The sequence below is a fragment of the Gobio gobio genome, assembly GCF_949357685.1.
Source record: "Gobio gobio genome assembly, chromosome: 11".
Classification (NCBI taxonomy): domain Eukaryota; kingdom Metazoa; phylum Chordata; class Actinopteri; order Cypriniformes; family Gobionidae; genus Gobio; species Gobio gobio.
The window spans coordinates 40082161-40098200 of NC_137104.1; the positions used below are offsets into that span (position 1 = coordinate 40082161).

General features: G+C 36.0%; 1 protein-coding gene across 4 annotated transcripts in view; it reads left to right on the forward strand.

Annotated features, from left to right (window-relative positions):
- Positions 1–714: 714 nt before the first annotated feature.
- The window catches only part of celf3a (cugbp, Elav-like family member 3a), a gene marked incomplete at its 5' end in the record, with an annotated part of 90660 nt that continues 75334 nt past the window's right edge, over positions 715–16040 (forward strand). For 3 of the 4 annotated variants that reach the window (XR_013817473.1, XR_013817474.1, XM_079828802.1), the window contains one exon: positions 715–929. Coding sequence is in view for 2 of the 4 variants with exons in the window: in XM_079828802.1 (XP_079684928.1) it covers positions 737–929 (193 nt within the window). The remainder of the gene's footprint in view (positions 930–16040) is intronic. The other variant, XM_079828803.1, reaches the window with a different exon arrangement.

Sequence of the window (16040 nt, forward strand, 5' to 3'; positions counted from 1 at the left end):
TTTTTAAATAAAGGTTCAAAGGTCTTTTTAAAAATAAATAATGATAATAATAATATAATTGTTTTAAATATATATTTTAAATATTCTCTACCCCGACCCTGGATAAGCGGTTGAAGATGGATGGATATATATTTATTTAAATTATATGTGAATACGTAATATTTGTATTATACATTAGTAGCTAATGTATAATAATTATACACGCATATTATTACGTATTCAAATATATTTAAATAAATATATACGTATTAGTAACATAGCTACATGTCAATAGGATAACAGATACACCAACAGCTCTCTGCTCTACATTTCTCGATTGTTCTATCTGAACATGACTGACCCCTGCTGGATATCTGCTTGTTTTATATCTGAGCAATATGAAATATTCATATTTATGTTTCAAGGTGATTCCACGAGGATACAATTTTTTTATTTCGACACCATGTGATGTATAAAGACATTCTCCTTGACATTGTGATTTCAGACCGTGAACAAAGGAGGAAAAAGTTTTGAAAGAAAGAAAGAAAGAGAAAGAAAGAAAGAAAAAGAAAAAGAAAGAAAGAAAGAAAGGAAAAAAATAAAAAAAGAAAGAGAAAAGTAAGAGTATCAACCGGGATCAACTGTACATGTCAAGTATTGTTATTGTAATATATTGGTGATAATGGAGTCCATGCAGTATCCACACATGAACCTGTAAGCGGCAGCATCGCGAGTCCGCGACCAGAAGACCTGGAAAATGGCGGCTGGAAGTGCTGGCGTTAGCGGCCACAATAGTGGCTCATCGCCGCGCTTAGAGTCCACTTTGGACCGTCGCTTTCAGACTGTATCCAACACCATGGAATCCATTCAAGGACTATCCTCCTGGTGCATCGAGAACAAGAAATACCACAGCGTGATCGTGCGATACTGGACAAAGTGGATGCGCAAATGTGAGTATTTAGCACGTTAGCCGGCTAATCTGAGCCTAGCTGTAACACAACACCTGTTTAAGGGCTCATATTTGCTTAGCCCGGGGTTCCAAAGTGGACGTGCGTGGTATTTGTGCGAAAAAGTATCACATAAGTTATTGTGACTGGCTAGTTTCTCTTCTTCACCACACTAGACAACTGTTGTGGCTTATTAGCAAACTGCTAATCTGTCCCCTATCAGGTCAGGGCAGGTCGTGTTTCAAAAGCTGATGAGGTGCCTTCCTAGACGGCGTTTTGGCGCTTTCCGAGGCAGCAGCTCTTTTAGGCGTCACCACCTTTCAGAATAGAGGAGTTCTGGGTCAGCTGCATTTTAGGTGCCATAGCACCATTCGAGTCAGCAACTTTTTGGCCGACAAAAGGGTGCATTTTGGGGCAGAATGAGCTGTCCGGGTCAGTTACATCTCAGGTGTCATAGGCACGTTTCGAAAGATTTGGAGCGATAAAGAGGTGTTTGGTGCCAGCAGCATTTTTGTTTGGCAGAATGTGGCACTTTGGCACAGCTACATTTTAAGAGTGTTTTAAAAGGGGGTTGTTTTGTTGTCAGCTGCACTTTTTGGCAGGATGGGGTGTTTGGATGTCATAGACGTGTTTTGAATCTGCAATGTATGTTTTAGGGCAGAATGAGGGCGTTCAGCTTCAACTGCATTTTGTTTCCAATTCAGCAGCATTTTTGGGCATCTGTAGCACTTCAGAATCAGCAATCTGTAACAAAATGGTGTGTAATGATTCAAGCTATATCGGTACACATTTTATTGCATAAATTCATCTCATTAACCATTCCAGTCTGACTCTTGGTGATTCTATGGTCATCTCCTGCCATAAGCGAGAGACTGACTATGAATTTTCCTTTTAATGATTTTTCCGGGGTAGGTTGCCAGGTCTTTCCCCAATTCTCCCCATTATATATTCATTGTCTTGTGAAAGTATTCATACCATTTATTTGATATGCTAAACTATTTTAAATGACTTTTCTCTCACATCAATCTACACTCTATACACACCGTAATGGCAAAGCGGATTTACGACAACTCTGCAAATGTCTTAAAAAGGAAAAACTTAAATGAGTTCATTGCATAAGTATTCAAACCCTTAACTCCGTATAAAGCACCTTTACAGCCTCAAGTCTTTTTGTTTATGTGACAAGCTTTGCACATCTGCATGTGTATAGAATTCCAAAGCTGCCAAAATAATAAACGCATACATAAATATCCTCCTGGGACCCACGAATAGACTTTTGTCCACTGTAGTGGACGTTATATTTTAGGGAATTTCTCTGACATCATACATGTCACAGTCTGTATGTCCTGTAAAGAGCACATTCAGGGCTCTGCAGAGATACTAATGTTTGGAGGTTTCACCAGGACAACTTCTTGGTCCTTAAAATGGCTGACATTAATGTTTAGCACTCTTATGGAAATATGATAATATTTTTTAATTATAATTTAAATTTCATAAATGTCCACTGTAGTGGACGCCAGGAATTTAAATCATGTTTATCAGGCATTTTGGAGACATAACAAGTGAATAGGGAAAGAAATTACATATCAATATTCTTATGAAATATTAGATATTATTATGAAAATGTTGCCAATTATTACTCCCATTATTACACTTCTATTTTCATTACATGTTGCACCAAGAACACATTAATATGCAAATTAGATGCAGTGTATAGATTCATTGTGTTGAATGGGAAAATCCATGTATGGCCATTTTACCCGCATATTTCATAAGGTAAAATGGTTTATCAATGCATTCCGTTATATCTTTCATAGCAGTTCAGAATCATCTTTAAACAAAGTTTGTTTAAAAAAAATCCTGAAACCTAAAAATTGATTGGTGAATTAAAAATAAATCCCATTGTTTTTGCCTATACATGCAATTTCATGTCATTTTATTTTTTAAACAACTGAGTCCTGGTACATATCATAACATATGAATAAAATATCATTTTTCAAAAATGTTTTTTTCCATTTGCTCTTGGAGAGCTACCGTCCTGCAGATTTCAGTTCCAACCCTGCTTCAACACACCTGTCTGTAATTATCTAGCACCCTGAACACCATGGCTGTGTTCGAAATCGCCCCCTTTACCCTTAAATAGGGCACTATTTGAGTGAACATCCATTTGTAGTGGTGTCCGAAACAATAGTGGATGTTTTTGAGTGCACTCATTCAATCCCACCATGCACCGCAATAACGAGTGTACAGTAGATGTACGCGCTGGAGAATATGCTTGTTCGATGCCCGATCGGCGTATGACAGCAAAGTCCCGCGAGAGCATTTCGAGAGCAAACGAGAAACAACTCCTTATGCTTTTGAATCGTTCTCTCACTCAACCAGACGGTGTACGCTAGGCTTGCTACGATAGTCGGTGTTGCCGGTGTTACCGGTGTCCAGACTCAACACCGGTTACATCACTTGCCCACCGTGGCACCGCCCACCGTCTTTTTGATTTTTTTATAGTAATAAAATAATTTAGTTCAGTTAGAGAACAGACAATACAAATAAAAACTGAACGTATCTGCTTAATAAAGCAGGATCCGACCGTGAGTCTCGGCAGCGGCAGGAGTCATTCATCAGATTTAAGAGTGAGGAGCTGACTGAGATGATCGCGGAAGATTTGGTTTCAAAGCGAAACGTAAAAGCGCCTATTTAAGGGAGTTTGTCATTTGTTTTGTTGTTGTGTTTTTCATTAAAAATAATAGACTAATGAACCTATAATTCAAGCAACCCGCAGCCGAATTGGCGCTAATTCAAAACCGAAAGTTAAATGTGCACGGCCGCACAGAGAGCGCATTGTTTACTTTCGCCTGGCTCCGCAGTGCGAGCCTCCGCTACGCTGACTGCGCGCATTTATTTTTGCCGCGCGCACCCTCGCGCTCGTGCGGGCGCGTCGAGTACAGAGTTTCCGCTAGAAAAAAATGGTGCCGGTCAAAGTGACCGGCAGAGGTTTCGTTTTCCGGACATTTTGATGATATGCCGGTCAAATATCGCCTCTTAATTATTCAAGTTGAGGAAAACTGAAAGCAGTTTATGTAACTTAAAAAAATGACATAATCAGGCCGTATATGCAACATGTTTATTAGCCTAACTTTTAAATAGACGGGAAAAAAAACATGAACGTCTGATTGGCGTCAATCAACCAATTTTTTTTTACTATGGTTTCACATTTCATAGTTTAACAAACCAACCCCCCTTCCCCACATAAAATATCCGAATATAGCATTGTTTTTACTCAAGCAAATTTAATTATAAACTCAGTATGTCTCATTTAGTTGGTAACATTTAAATTAGCCACCGTGTAAATGACTCCTTGTCAAATGAACTTGAACAAACAAATGACTAGGCCTATAACATTGTCTCGCGTCATTTTTGGCTACTTTTTACGCTTTTTTGCAGTGCTGAATTGTGCAGCTGCCGACTTAAAATCAAAAGTCGCAGTGTCTCTCCACAACTTGCAATGCGCATAAGCCGCGTAACCTTGTTCTCCGCAAGGCGACTTCGCTGCTTCGTCTTGATCCGATTCTGCAGTGAGAACCCCCTCTCTGCAGGAACACTCGAGACAGGGATTACACAGGCTATCTTGGCGAGCTTGGTCCACTCTGGATACATTTCGCTGAAATCACATAGGACTTCGCAGGCTGTGGAGAAATGCAATCCTCCATAGCCACGGAGCGCTGTCATGACAGCGAGGGCATCACGTCGCAGGCTTACGGTATCGATAAGAGGAGCGGTGTCCGCAGACTCAAGGCTTGTAAAATGGCAAACAATCCTTCTGATCGCTGGTTCTGCATATTCTTGGAGAGCTATTTGTCAGATTTGGAGAGCTATTTGTCAGATTTTAATCTGAAATTTTAATCTGACAATTTGACCGAAAAGATTTAATTTTTTCGGACATTTAATTTTTTTCCCGGCCAATGTCCGGTAATTACCGGACAACGGAAACCCTGGTCGAGTATAAACGAGGCTTTACAGACGAACTGTTATTCATTCATGGCGTGCATCTCAATCATAGACTGATCAATGCTTGATCAGTGCCCTGACTACTGAACTAGGGAACTGATTGAGACGCACCCATGGCCTCACAGAGCGCGCATTTACAGACGAGCTGTCATTCACGGTGTGTGAATACGCAACACTGGCGCGTTTTCAGTTCAGAGCGGTCGTGTGCATGTTACTTTCGGTTAGATAGAATTAGTGATTTAAAAGCCTCCGCCGGTGATACCGGTATTACCGGTGTTGTCACACATCAATTAACCGGTGGGAAAATTTCCTCACCGTCACATCCCTAGTGTACGCTCAACGCACTGTGAGAGCCGCGCCCTGAATGAATGAACTTATCGCTGTCCGATTCGCCCTATTTACCCTCAATCTCCATTACTCCACTACTCCAAAAACGAGCCAACAAGCTTAAAGTTAACCCTATAACTCTTTACTTGTGTGGCACTGAACTTACTTGGAAAGGGGAATAATAAAGTAACTAATAAGCATTTAATTAAAAAAATAACAATAATATGTATATAGTATAATATATATATAGTATAGTAGGCCTATATATTTCATACTTTATAGTAGGCTACTATTTATATTATGGGCGTCAGAAGCAAAAAAAAAATGTCGGTGGGTCCTTTAACAGAAACATTTTACTGGAGTAGAAGCAATTTACATTAAAATATATTTAAATATATCGGCTTGTTTAAACGTCTGGTTGAGGAAGACACACCTACGGAATACACAATCTTCATCAGCAGCAATAGTGTAGGGCTAAGACGCATGGCGTTAAGATTTGACGTAAATTGATCAGAGGTTCGAATCCGCCTTTTGCCAAACTCGCACTGATCCTTTTTTCCATCATATATCAGATCGGAAAGGAATTTATTTTCTATGAATATGAAGAAAATATTAGAAAAGTGAAAATAAAGCTTCTAACGCGTTTAATCAGTGTTTATCAGGGTGTGTAAACAGACATGCTCAAAGACGATACAAGTGAGTGGGCCCAATATCATTGGTCTTAAAAAGTGTGTGAGACGATGCCATCTCCTGGCGAAACGCGGGAATTCATTCAATGCACGGCGCGACTCTCACAGTGCATTATGGGTATTCTCTAGCCGTCGAGCATACATCGGTTGCAAACTCGTTATTGTGGTGCGCATTGTGGGATTGAATGAGTGCACTTAATAACGTCCACTATGGTTTCGGACACCACTAAATGGCTGTTCCCTCAAATAGTGCCCACAGCTGAATCAATCATCCATCCATCTTCCGAACCGCACTGGTCCAGCCCAATATCATGCATACAGGTATAAATGATCCTTTTTAAGATGATTATTATATTGTTTGATTAAGGTTACATGCTAGTTTCCGTAGCAGAGTTCAGGATAAATCTTTTCATTATTACTGGAGCTGCCAAACAGCAAGCACAAACTGCAAAAACGGTAGCCTTTCCGGCGCACTTAGTGTCCGAAATCACTCACTCGTTTTCGAAGTGGACTATATCATTGGACTAATGTAGGGAATAGTGAATGAGGGTATAGGGGGCGATTTCGGAAACAGCCCATGATTAGCTAGTTCAGGTGTGTTTGATTGAGGTTGGAGCTAAAATCTGCAGGGTGGTAGCTCTCCAGGACCAGGGTTGGACATCCCTAAACAATGTAATAACGACATGAAAAAATACTAAATTCAAAACACTTTTTTTTTTCTCTGGGTCCCAGGACAAAGAAATGTAAAAAACAAACAAACAAATAAGTATAGATACTTTTATTATCTTGTGTATAATTGTATTTTTCCACATTAATTTATTTTCACAATTCATTTATTCCTACATTTCTTTGTCCATATGGGGGCGTTTTATACCTCAAACAAAGCAATCGAGCTCAGAGTGGCAAGGGGACACTGAGGCCAAAGGGAAACCTTGTGGTGTGACCAAAAAAAAAAAATGCAAGCGGTGTGTGGACTAGTGTTGTCAAAAATATTGATATTTCGATATATGGATTTTGAAATATCCGAAATGGTCAATACTCCTTTTCTGCAGGATCGATACACGATACCAGCTGCGTGTTCTCACTTTCTCTCTTCTCTCCGATGGCGATATGTATCCGTCTGCTTTAATTTATGCAATTGTAATTGCAGTGTAAATGCATTCATGCCTCCTCTGCATAAAACGGTGTGTGTAAAAATACCTAATGCCACTTCAGAGTATGTCCCACATCTGCAGTGCAAAGATGGCTTTTGTTGATACTGATTTTATTGTACTGTGTGCAGCTCTATTGTGCCTTATTATTCTAACTGAATTTATCGTTTGAAATATGGAACTTGACCCATATGACATAAACATGCATATGTATAATAAGGTTTGAAAAAAAAAATTGCCCCTTTAAATCAATAGCTATATAGGGGAAATATCACTTCTTAGAGGAAAAGTTTGTTTCTGTTGCTGTCAACATTGTTTTTTGACTTTACATAAAAAATGCAGTTAGCTTCTGTGTAATTATCTACAATGAATGGCGTGATATGTGTCTAGTGTGTTTACATAGACACATTTTGTTTGATTTAATTCTGAATAATTCCAATTGTTGACTTGTGCTTAATCAGTATCTAAGCATCATCTTTGGAAAATGCGTTATATTCTAAAGGAGTCCTATTATGCCCCTTTGTACAAGATGTAAAATAGGCTAAGTCTGATATCCCCAGAGTCTGTAGGTGAGTGTGTATCAAAATACCCCACCGATATTTTTTATTAATAGCATGTTAAAATGTTCACTTTTTGAGAGTGAGCAAAAACGTGCAAATAAGCTGGTGCTCCTGGACGCCTTTCAGAAAGAGATTAATAAAGTGAGCGAGAGTCAGAGTTTGTAGGTACAGATATCCTTTGTGGGTGTTCTTGGCAGTTTTTCTGAGGCTTTTATATAGTCCATATCGATATCGGAATTATATTGTATCGTCCGAAATGCAGAAATATATTGTGATATAAACTTTGGCCATATCGTCCAGCCCTAGCAGAGACTCACAAAGAAGTGACAACCTGTAGAATGCAACAGGATGTTTCTGAATGGTTAGTTAATGAATTTACGTAGCTGATGTGGTGTTAACTATCTTCAAGTCAAGCATTGATCAATTTTCAATTTACCATTGGTTCCTTTCCGCGTTCTGAGCAAGTGTGTGAGTTTCATTGACAATAAATGCAAGCTCTTATCATCCCTTCCAACACCTTTATATTAAATGTGATTAATAGTGGATAATTTCACGTGCTTCGGTTTCAAAACATCTGTTATCAGTAGGGATGTAACAATACATTGTAAATTCAGATATCGCGATATCAAAATGTGACAATATGTATCGTTTATGTAAACTATATGATTTGCGATTATAGAGTTAGTTTTATCCAATGCTCAGCTTACGCTATAGAATAAGGTATAATTCACTCAAAAACGTAAATTGTCATGTTCTCACCCTCATGTTGTTTCAAACCTATACGATTTTTATTTAACTTCAAAACACTAATGAAGTTATTTTTCAAGAAACTAGAGAAAGATTTCTGTAGGCCTACCTCCATTTAAATTCAATTTCTCTGAGACTTAAAAGATCCACAAAATGTCATAAAGGCATCGTAAAAAGAATAAATCGAGTGGTCAAATCCAAATCCAAGTCTTCTGAAGAGATGCAATGGCTTTATATGATGAACAGATTTACAACGACGCGCATACTGTAGTAAATACAAACTTTCAAAATGCTTGCGTGATGCAAGAAAACAACATGAGTGAGTAAATGCAGAACTAACCGTTTACAGTTTGGAAATAATCATTTTGAGACGCTTTTTTGCGATTAGAACTGTGATTAATTGCATTGATCATCTGAAGCGCATGCGCTGCCGCAACGGCTGCTCAAAGTGAAGGCGCAAACGTCATTTAAATCACCATATCCCATTTAGTTTTAGTAGTATGAATATTCAAATGGTTTATTCTTGTATGTATAGTGCATTAATAGCAGGAGAGGCAGAACAGCGGGCACTGGGAGTCTTTGTGCGCGTCGCCAGGAACTGTTCAGTGACATTACTACATTAAACTACTATATATAATGTTAAATAAAATGTATAGTAATGCAATATTTGTGTGATAATATAATAACAATAATATTATTTCAATAATAATAAAAAAGTAATAATTAAAAAAATCTCTTTATTTTGACTTAAAATATTGCGATTATTATCGTATCAAGAGATTAGTATCGTGATAGTATTGAATCGTGACACGAGTGTGTCGTTACACCCCTAGTTATCAGATCTGTTGAAGTGGTTTTTGTTCATGTGTGCCAAGACGTTATAGAAGTCCCAACCGGACAATGTTTTACGGCCACGTCCGGAATAAACAGTATGAATGGTAACCGTATATATAGTTAGTATGATGTTAAATGACTTAAACCCTGATATAAGATTTTGTATATATTGCCCATCCATTAATTTCTCGTGTGTCTTGCAAAGGCATGCCAGCACACCTCTTGCATTTCGTTTGGTCACACCACAAAGTGTCACCGTGGCCCTTAAAGCTTCAGCATTTCCACTCTGAGCTCGATTGCAATGTCTGAGGTGAAACACGGCCCTCTTAGCATACAGAAAAAGAAATGAAATAAATGTGTATAATGAATAAATGTGGAATTTTTACATTTCTTTGTATATTTACTTACATATTTATGCATGTTTTTAAAAAATATATTTCTTTGTATCTTTATTTATGTATTTATTTATTTATTATTTTGGCAGCTATGGAATTCCATACATTTGGTGATTTTTTTTTTTATTATTTTTTTCTTCCCCTGCCATTTTTACTGTACTAGACAATTTTTAATGAACCCTCGAATTTCCAATGTGGGCCAATGCATACAGAGCTGTCTGTTGCGCAATAAGCTCATTTTGTGGTGCCGTTTCTCATCCACCATAGATGGTGTTAAAGTTAACATGCAGGCTTTATACTACTGTAAATGGACTAAAGAAATTCACATTTTGAACAGTTTTTACCATACCAATGTTTTTTTATGGACCCTTGAACTTTGCACATTATTACTGTTGAATTCATTTTACAGTGACATTTCTTGGCCACTTACAGGATGCTTTAAAATTAAAGTTTGTGCTTTGTAGTAGAGGTAATGGTATAACAAAATCCAAATTTTAAACAGCTTTTACTGAACCAGGCTTTTTAAATGACACTTTAAATTTACGTAGCTATATAAATAATTAAAAAAGTGATGCAGTTAAAGTGTTTTTTTGTTTGTTTGTTTTTTTAACAAATGGGTGCTACAGTGGATTTTGTTAGACCATTACCTCTAGTATAAAGTCATTAGCTTTAACACACCCTCTATAATGGCCATAAAAGGAGCATTTCCAATATTTTGTGGTGATTTTTGTTGTGGCTTGATTCCAGTGTTAACTTATATTTGCCTATATTTGCTTTTTTAACTTTCGTGTTGTCCACTACTGAGTAAGGTTGGGTACCGAAATACCCATATTGGCACCGGTACCTATATAATTGGTATGTAACAAACGTGCTTTTGCGCTGTAGCTGGCGCCGAGCCAGAGACAGACATATCACAACTATTCAGTGTTTTCAACCACATAATATTTATTTTAGGTTTCAGACATTTAAATGCACATAATTACTAGCAAAAAAACAAAACACACTGAAGTCTATAGCACAACCAAAACATGGTTCTTTCAATGACAATCCTTTCAGACAGTAATAATTTGACTGTGTTTTATTCATATCAGATATACATTATATTGTAACTATAGTTTACTCTATTCTTCTCCCAGTTCTCCGGTCACTTACTTTCATGTATTTCGTGAGACGAGGATGAATATATGTGATGTAAATCCGACAGATACGATTCTCTGAGGTAGTGCTGGGCAGTATGACCAAAAATTTATATCAAGGTATTTTTCAAAATTATATCGGTTTCACGGTATATGACGGTGTTTTTTTCCTCTATGCATGACCGGGTGTTAACCACATTTTCTACTGCTTTTTTTTTTTTTTAAACCAAAAATGACTTTAGAAAGATGGCAGCAGCATTATTTTATTTTACACAAAGATGGGTAGGTCTATTAGTTAAATCTGTTTACTTTAGCAATCTTTGTTGCATTATATGCCAATGGTTACAGTTCAAAAATGGGAAAAAGCACCACTTGTTTTTTTGGCCCCGAGTTTGCCCCAATGTCTGTAACTGAAAAGGTATTAAAGATATCTTGTATCCTTTTGTATTTTGCTTTTTAATAAACATTTCTTTTGGTATCTTCATTTTTAAAGAACCTATATGGTTCAAACCCAGAGATAGGGAGATCTTAATGCAGCTCCATGAGTAAATTGGTCAATTGCGCACAAAAACCAAATGTGGGTCACTATGCATACAACTGTTTTTTTTTTTTTTAAAGAGGAATATCTGAACAACAAATAATGTTGATACTAGAAATGGATCTCATTTTTCTATCAACACAATTGCAAGGAATATACCCGAGTGCCATAAATATTGTTTTTCCAAAGTTTGCAAGCCTGGCACTAAAGTAATTTAAATAAAGCACCTAAAGTATTTAAGATACCCTCTAAATGAGGTTATATTCTGGTTCTTAAGTTTTCTTTTGAAATCATAATTTTCAAGGCCCTTTATGGTTCAATCCCATAGATATGGGGGTCTCTATACGACTTTGTTCAATTGGTTGAATTTTACCCATTTTCAATGATCAAAAACCAAATGTGGTTCACTTTGCACACAGCTGATACTTCTTGTATTCAAGTTGAGGCACATTAAGGAGGTGCTCTCAAAGGAGGTGTATTTATAAGAATCTATATTTTAATCAGTTGCAGGGGTATTTGGAAGAAGGGATTTTGTACATGAAGCTTCTGAAGCTACCAAGAGTTCAAATTTACAGTATCATAACTAGATGTTACCGCATTGACATCTCCATATCTCTGGGATTGAACCATATAGGGCCTTAAAAATTAAGATTCCAAAAAAGTTTCATAGGAAAATAACCTAAACAGATGTCTTTGATACTTAATGAGTTACAGACATGTAAACTTCAGAAAAATATATATTTTTTGGCACTCAGAGTCAGAGAGGCATGTTGAATGCAGCTATTTTGATAAAGGGAAACAAGATACATTTCTAGTTTCAGTATTATTTGTTCTTCAGATATTCCTCTTTAAACACAATAAGTATCAGCTGTTTGAAGGTCATGGAAAAAAGAAACTTTAATAATTATCATGGTGAAGCTGGAATTGAAAAACAAGCTAAGTGTCTATAAAAGCTTTTATTCTTCAAGGTCAATTTGGACATACAGGTTGTGCAGTCAGAAAAGGCAAAGTGGAAGCCTCACACTCGTTCTTTTATACTCTCATTTCAGTGGGTGAGGACTTCTAATCAATAACACAAAAACACAATAACAAACTCCTTAGTTGGTGTTATCTGCTGCTGTCCCACCTTGAAGTTTCAGAAAACTTGTTCAAGGCTACAGACAAAGAACACACTAGTTCTCTTAAGAAAAGTATTATCAAACAGGGTTATTAAACAAAAACGTGTTTACTACAGAAAACTTGAATTCGCCTTATATTTAACAAAAACATCTTATATAAGTTTAATATAATTAAACTCGCCTTTATATGGTTTGATATAGTTTGCTATGTTCAAAATCTCCATTACAGAAGTTACCCACATTTGGTTTTTGACCATTGAAAATGAGTTAAATTCAACTATTTGAACATGCAGCACATTGGGATTCCCATATCTATTCGATTGAACCATATAGGACCTAAAAAATTAGGATTTCAAAAGAAATGTTTGTTTAAAATCATATTTAGATATCTATAATAATTGGTTACAGGCATGCAAACTTGGGGCAAAAAAACACAAGTGCCTTTTCCTCTTTTTTGAACTGTCACCACTGGCATATAATGCAACAAAGATTTCTTAGCGTAAACAGATTTAACTAATAGACCTACCAATCTCTGAGTAAAAAAAAAATAATTATGCTGCTATCTTTTGAAGTTATTTCCCCCCCCTGCAATTTGGCCAAATCTCAGGTTAAAATTGTCCACAAAATAGTCGTATTGACTAAATTCATGACATTTAATATATTGGCTTTCTTCTTCAGTTATGTATTTCTTTCACCAGAAATTATTTTTTAATCAAAATATTTAACCAGGGACCTCTGGTTGAGTTGACCCATTACTTTTTTTGTGGTGGGGCTAGTGAAAATTTTGGCTGGGTAAGTAAAAAATTTGAACCGGGCCAGTAGAAAGCCCGGTATAACCAGTTAGATGAAAAGGATTTCAAGCTGACTAGCTGAAGATGTTACTGTAGTAGTTATACCCATTAATTGACACCATTTCCTTAAATTCCAGTACAACGCTACAATGACCATAATGGAAATGACCCTTCACAATAGACAATGTTTTACAAAAAACTCTGTTAGAGAGCTACATATGGCAATTTATCTGTTCAATAAAATACCTTACTGACCTGCTGAGTAATAAAAACGGCGTCTCCGCATAACTTTTACAATATTTTATTAAATCCCTCAGTTTTCGCCATCTCAAAAGCCAAGCCAATGTTGATTCTTGTTTGACTACGTGCTTTTTCGTGTTGTCTTTTTGCCCGCCGACTCTCCTGCTAAGCATTTTTAAAACAAGTGGTTGTTGGAGGTTGGAGATTTAGCGTGCTCTGTCAACCTTTCTCACTCGTTGTGACAACTAACCTATGTCACTCCCACACCACACACGCGCCAAAGTAGCCGGAGCAACTTTTCCCTATTTATGTATATGACAAGACGCGTGTGGTCGAGTTGCCTACACAATTTCCTGCAAAAAACATCCAATTTGCTTATAGTCGTACACTTATAATAGGCTTAGTGAATCAGGGTACGACAACAGCACGTTTTGGAAGAAGGATTGATGTATTGACTCAAAAAGAAAAACAGAAAAGCTTACATAGTGTACCTTTTTAAGATGGTTTGAGATTATATTCAGTACCATGAGTATATATGTAAAGTCATGTAAATTAAGCTTAATTAAAAAAAATATATATATTTAAATACATTATGTGCTTGGGGCTGAGGTGTTATGCAATAAATATGTATTAAATAAGTCCGTTAATTGGACATGTGAATCTTTGGCTGACGTTCCTTTGGACATACAATACTTGTGTTATGAGAAGTAGTCCCAAACTTAACTAGAGTTAAGTAAAAAGTTAAACTTAACTAAAAAGAAAAACAAGACTTTATCTCAGCTATTTATTGTCAACACCCCCAATATAAAATAATACTTATAGTCTAGTCTACTGTTTACAGGTCATAAATTACTTTGTTTCTGGCTTAATTTAAAAATGATGTGTGAGCGGGTTGCCTGTAATGAGTTATGCTTTAATGATATGCAATAATAAACTATTGTTCAAAAGTTTTAGGTTGATCAGATTAAAAAAAAAAAAAAATTTTTTTTTAAGTCTCACAAGGCTGCATTTCTTTAATCAAAAATAAAAAAATAATAATATTTTGAAAAATTATAAAAGTTTAAAATAACTTTTCTATATCAATAGATTTTACAAAGTAATTTATTCCTGTGATGACAGCTGAATTTTCAGCATCATTATTCCAGTTTTCAGTGTCACGTGATCCTGCGGAAATCATTCTAATATGCTGATTTGATGTTCAAGAAACATATCTTATTATCATAAATGTTCAAAACAGTGCTGCTTGTGCTACTTAATATTTTCTTGGAAGCTGTGATAAATTTATTTCCAGATTCTTTGCTAAATATAAAGTTCAAAAGAACAGCATTTATTTTGAAATTGATATTTTCATGATGAATTTACTTTTTATTTAATGCATCTCTGCAGAATAAAAGTGTTAATTTCTTAAAGAAGAGAATTTTACTCAGGGCTTGACACTTATTTTTTTCCCTAAGTTATAACTGTGCTCCTAAGTTGAAACATTTAGGAGTGCATTTAGAAACGTTAGGGGCGCAACTAACAATTTCTACACTTTTACATATATTATGTAACGCACTGTAACAGATTTTGCCATACTGGTGTTATTTTAGTATCACTGAGATACTATAAAGTTTTTAATATTTTGAAATAATTAAATTTAATTCTGCCTTTGTTAATTTTAGTTAAGTTTTAGTAATTCTGTTGTTTCTTCATTTTTTTTGTTTTTTTAATATCTGTATAATTTTTATAAATTATTTCAGTTTTAGATTGGTACATCAGGTTAATGAAACTAAATAACATGTTAATTTCAAGTTTTTATATTTTATTTTATGTCCGTTAACAGTAAAGTAAAGAGATTTATGTTTTTTGTTAATTATAATAACACTGATACTAGTAAAATCTATATATTTAATTATGTTTGTCAAATAATGTTCTCAGTCTTTCCTTCCTGTGACGCGGTATCCCAGACAGAAGTTAAAATAATTTACTTTAAATTAAATGGAGATTAAATTAAATTACATACAGTTTGTGTAACCAAATAATAACTGGGGTGGAAATTGGACACACTGCGTGACTTTTATTTGATAAAAACGCCCAAAATCTACAGGACTCTTATTTTGAAATGTCTATGCTTTTATTATTGCAGGATGCTCATTCAAATTCAGTTGAGGGAGATAAATAATGCATTCTTACAACTGTATACAACATATTACAAGATAAACACTCTAAAGTAATCATTGTCATAATTGATCAACATTAGTTCATAAGCAATTGCTTGGTATAAATTGCATTGTTTGCGAACTGCTCTGAAGCACTGTTGAGCAAGCCTGTAGAACGCACAACAGCGCCACATTCAGGCTTTGAAACTAGCGCTGCACGATAAATTGTTTTAGCATCAATATCGAAATTCGCGATAATCACATCGCAGGATATGCGATGTCAAGTGATTGTAGTTGATCCGTTATCCATATGGGACAGCTGAACCCCGGTTCAGAACGCATGTGATTCGCGGGTTAATTGCAAAGTTTACGCAAAGTTTAAGTATTTGCATGTGTTAAGTCGAGTCAGGAATCAAGCGTTAAAGAACTGTAACTTATGTGCACA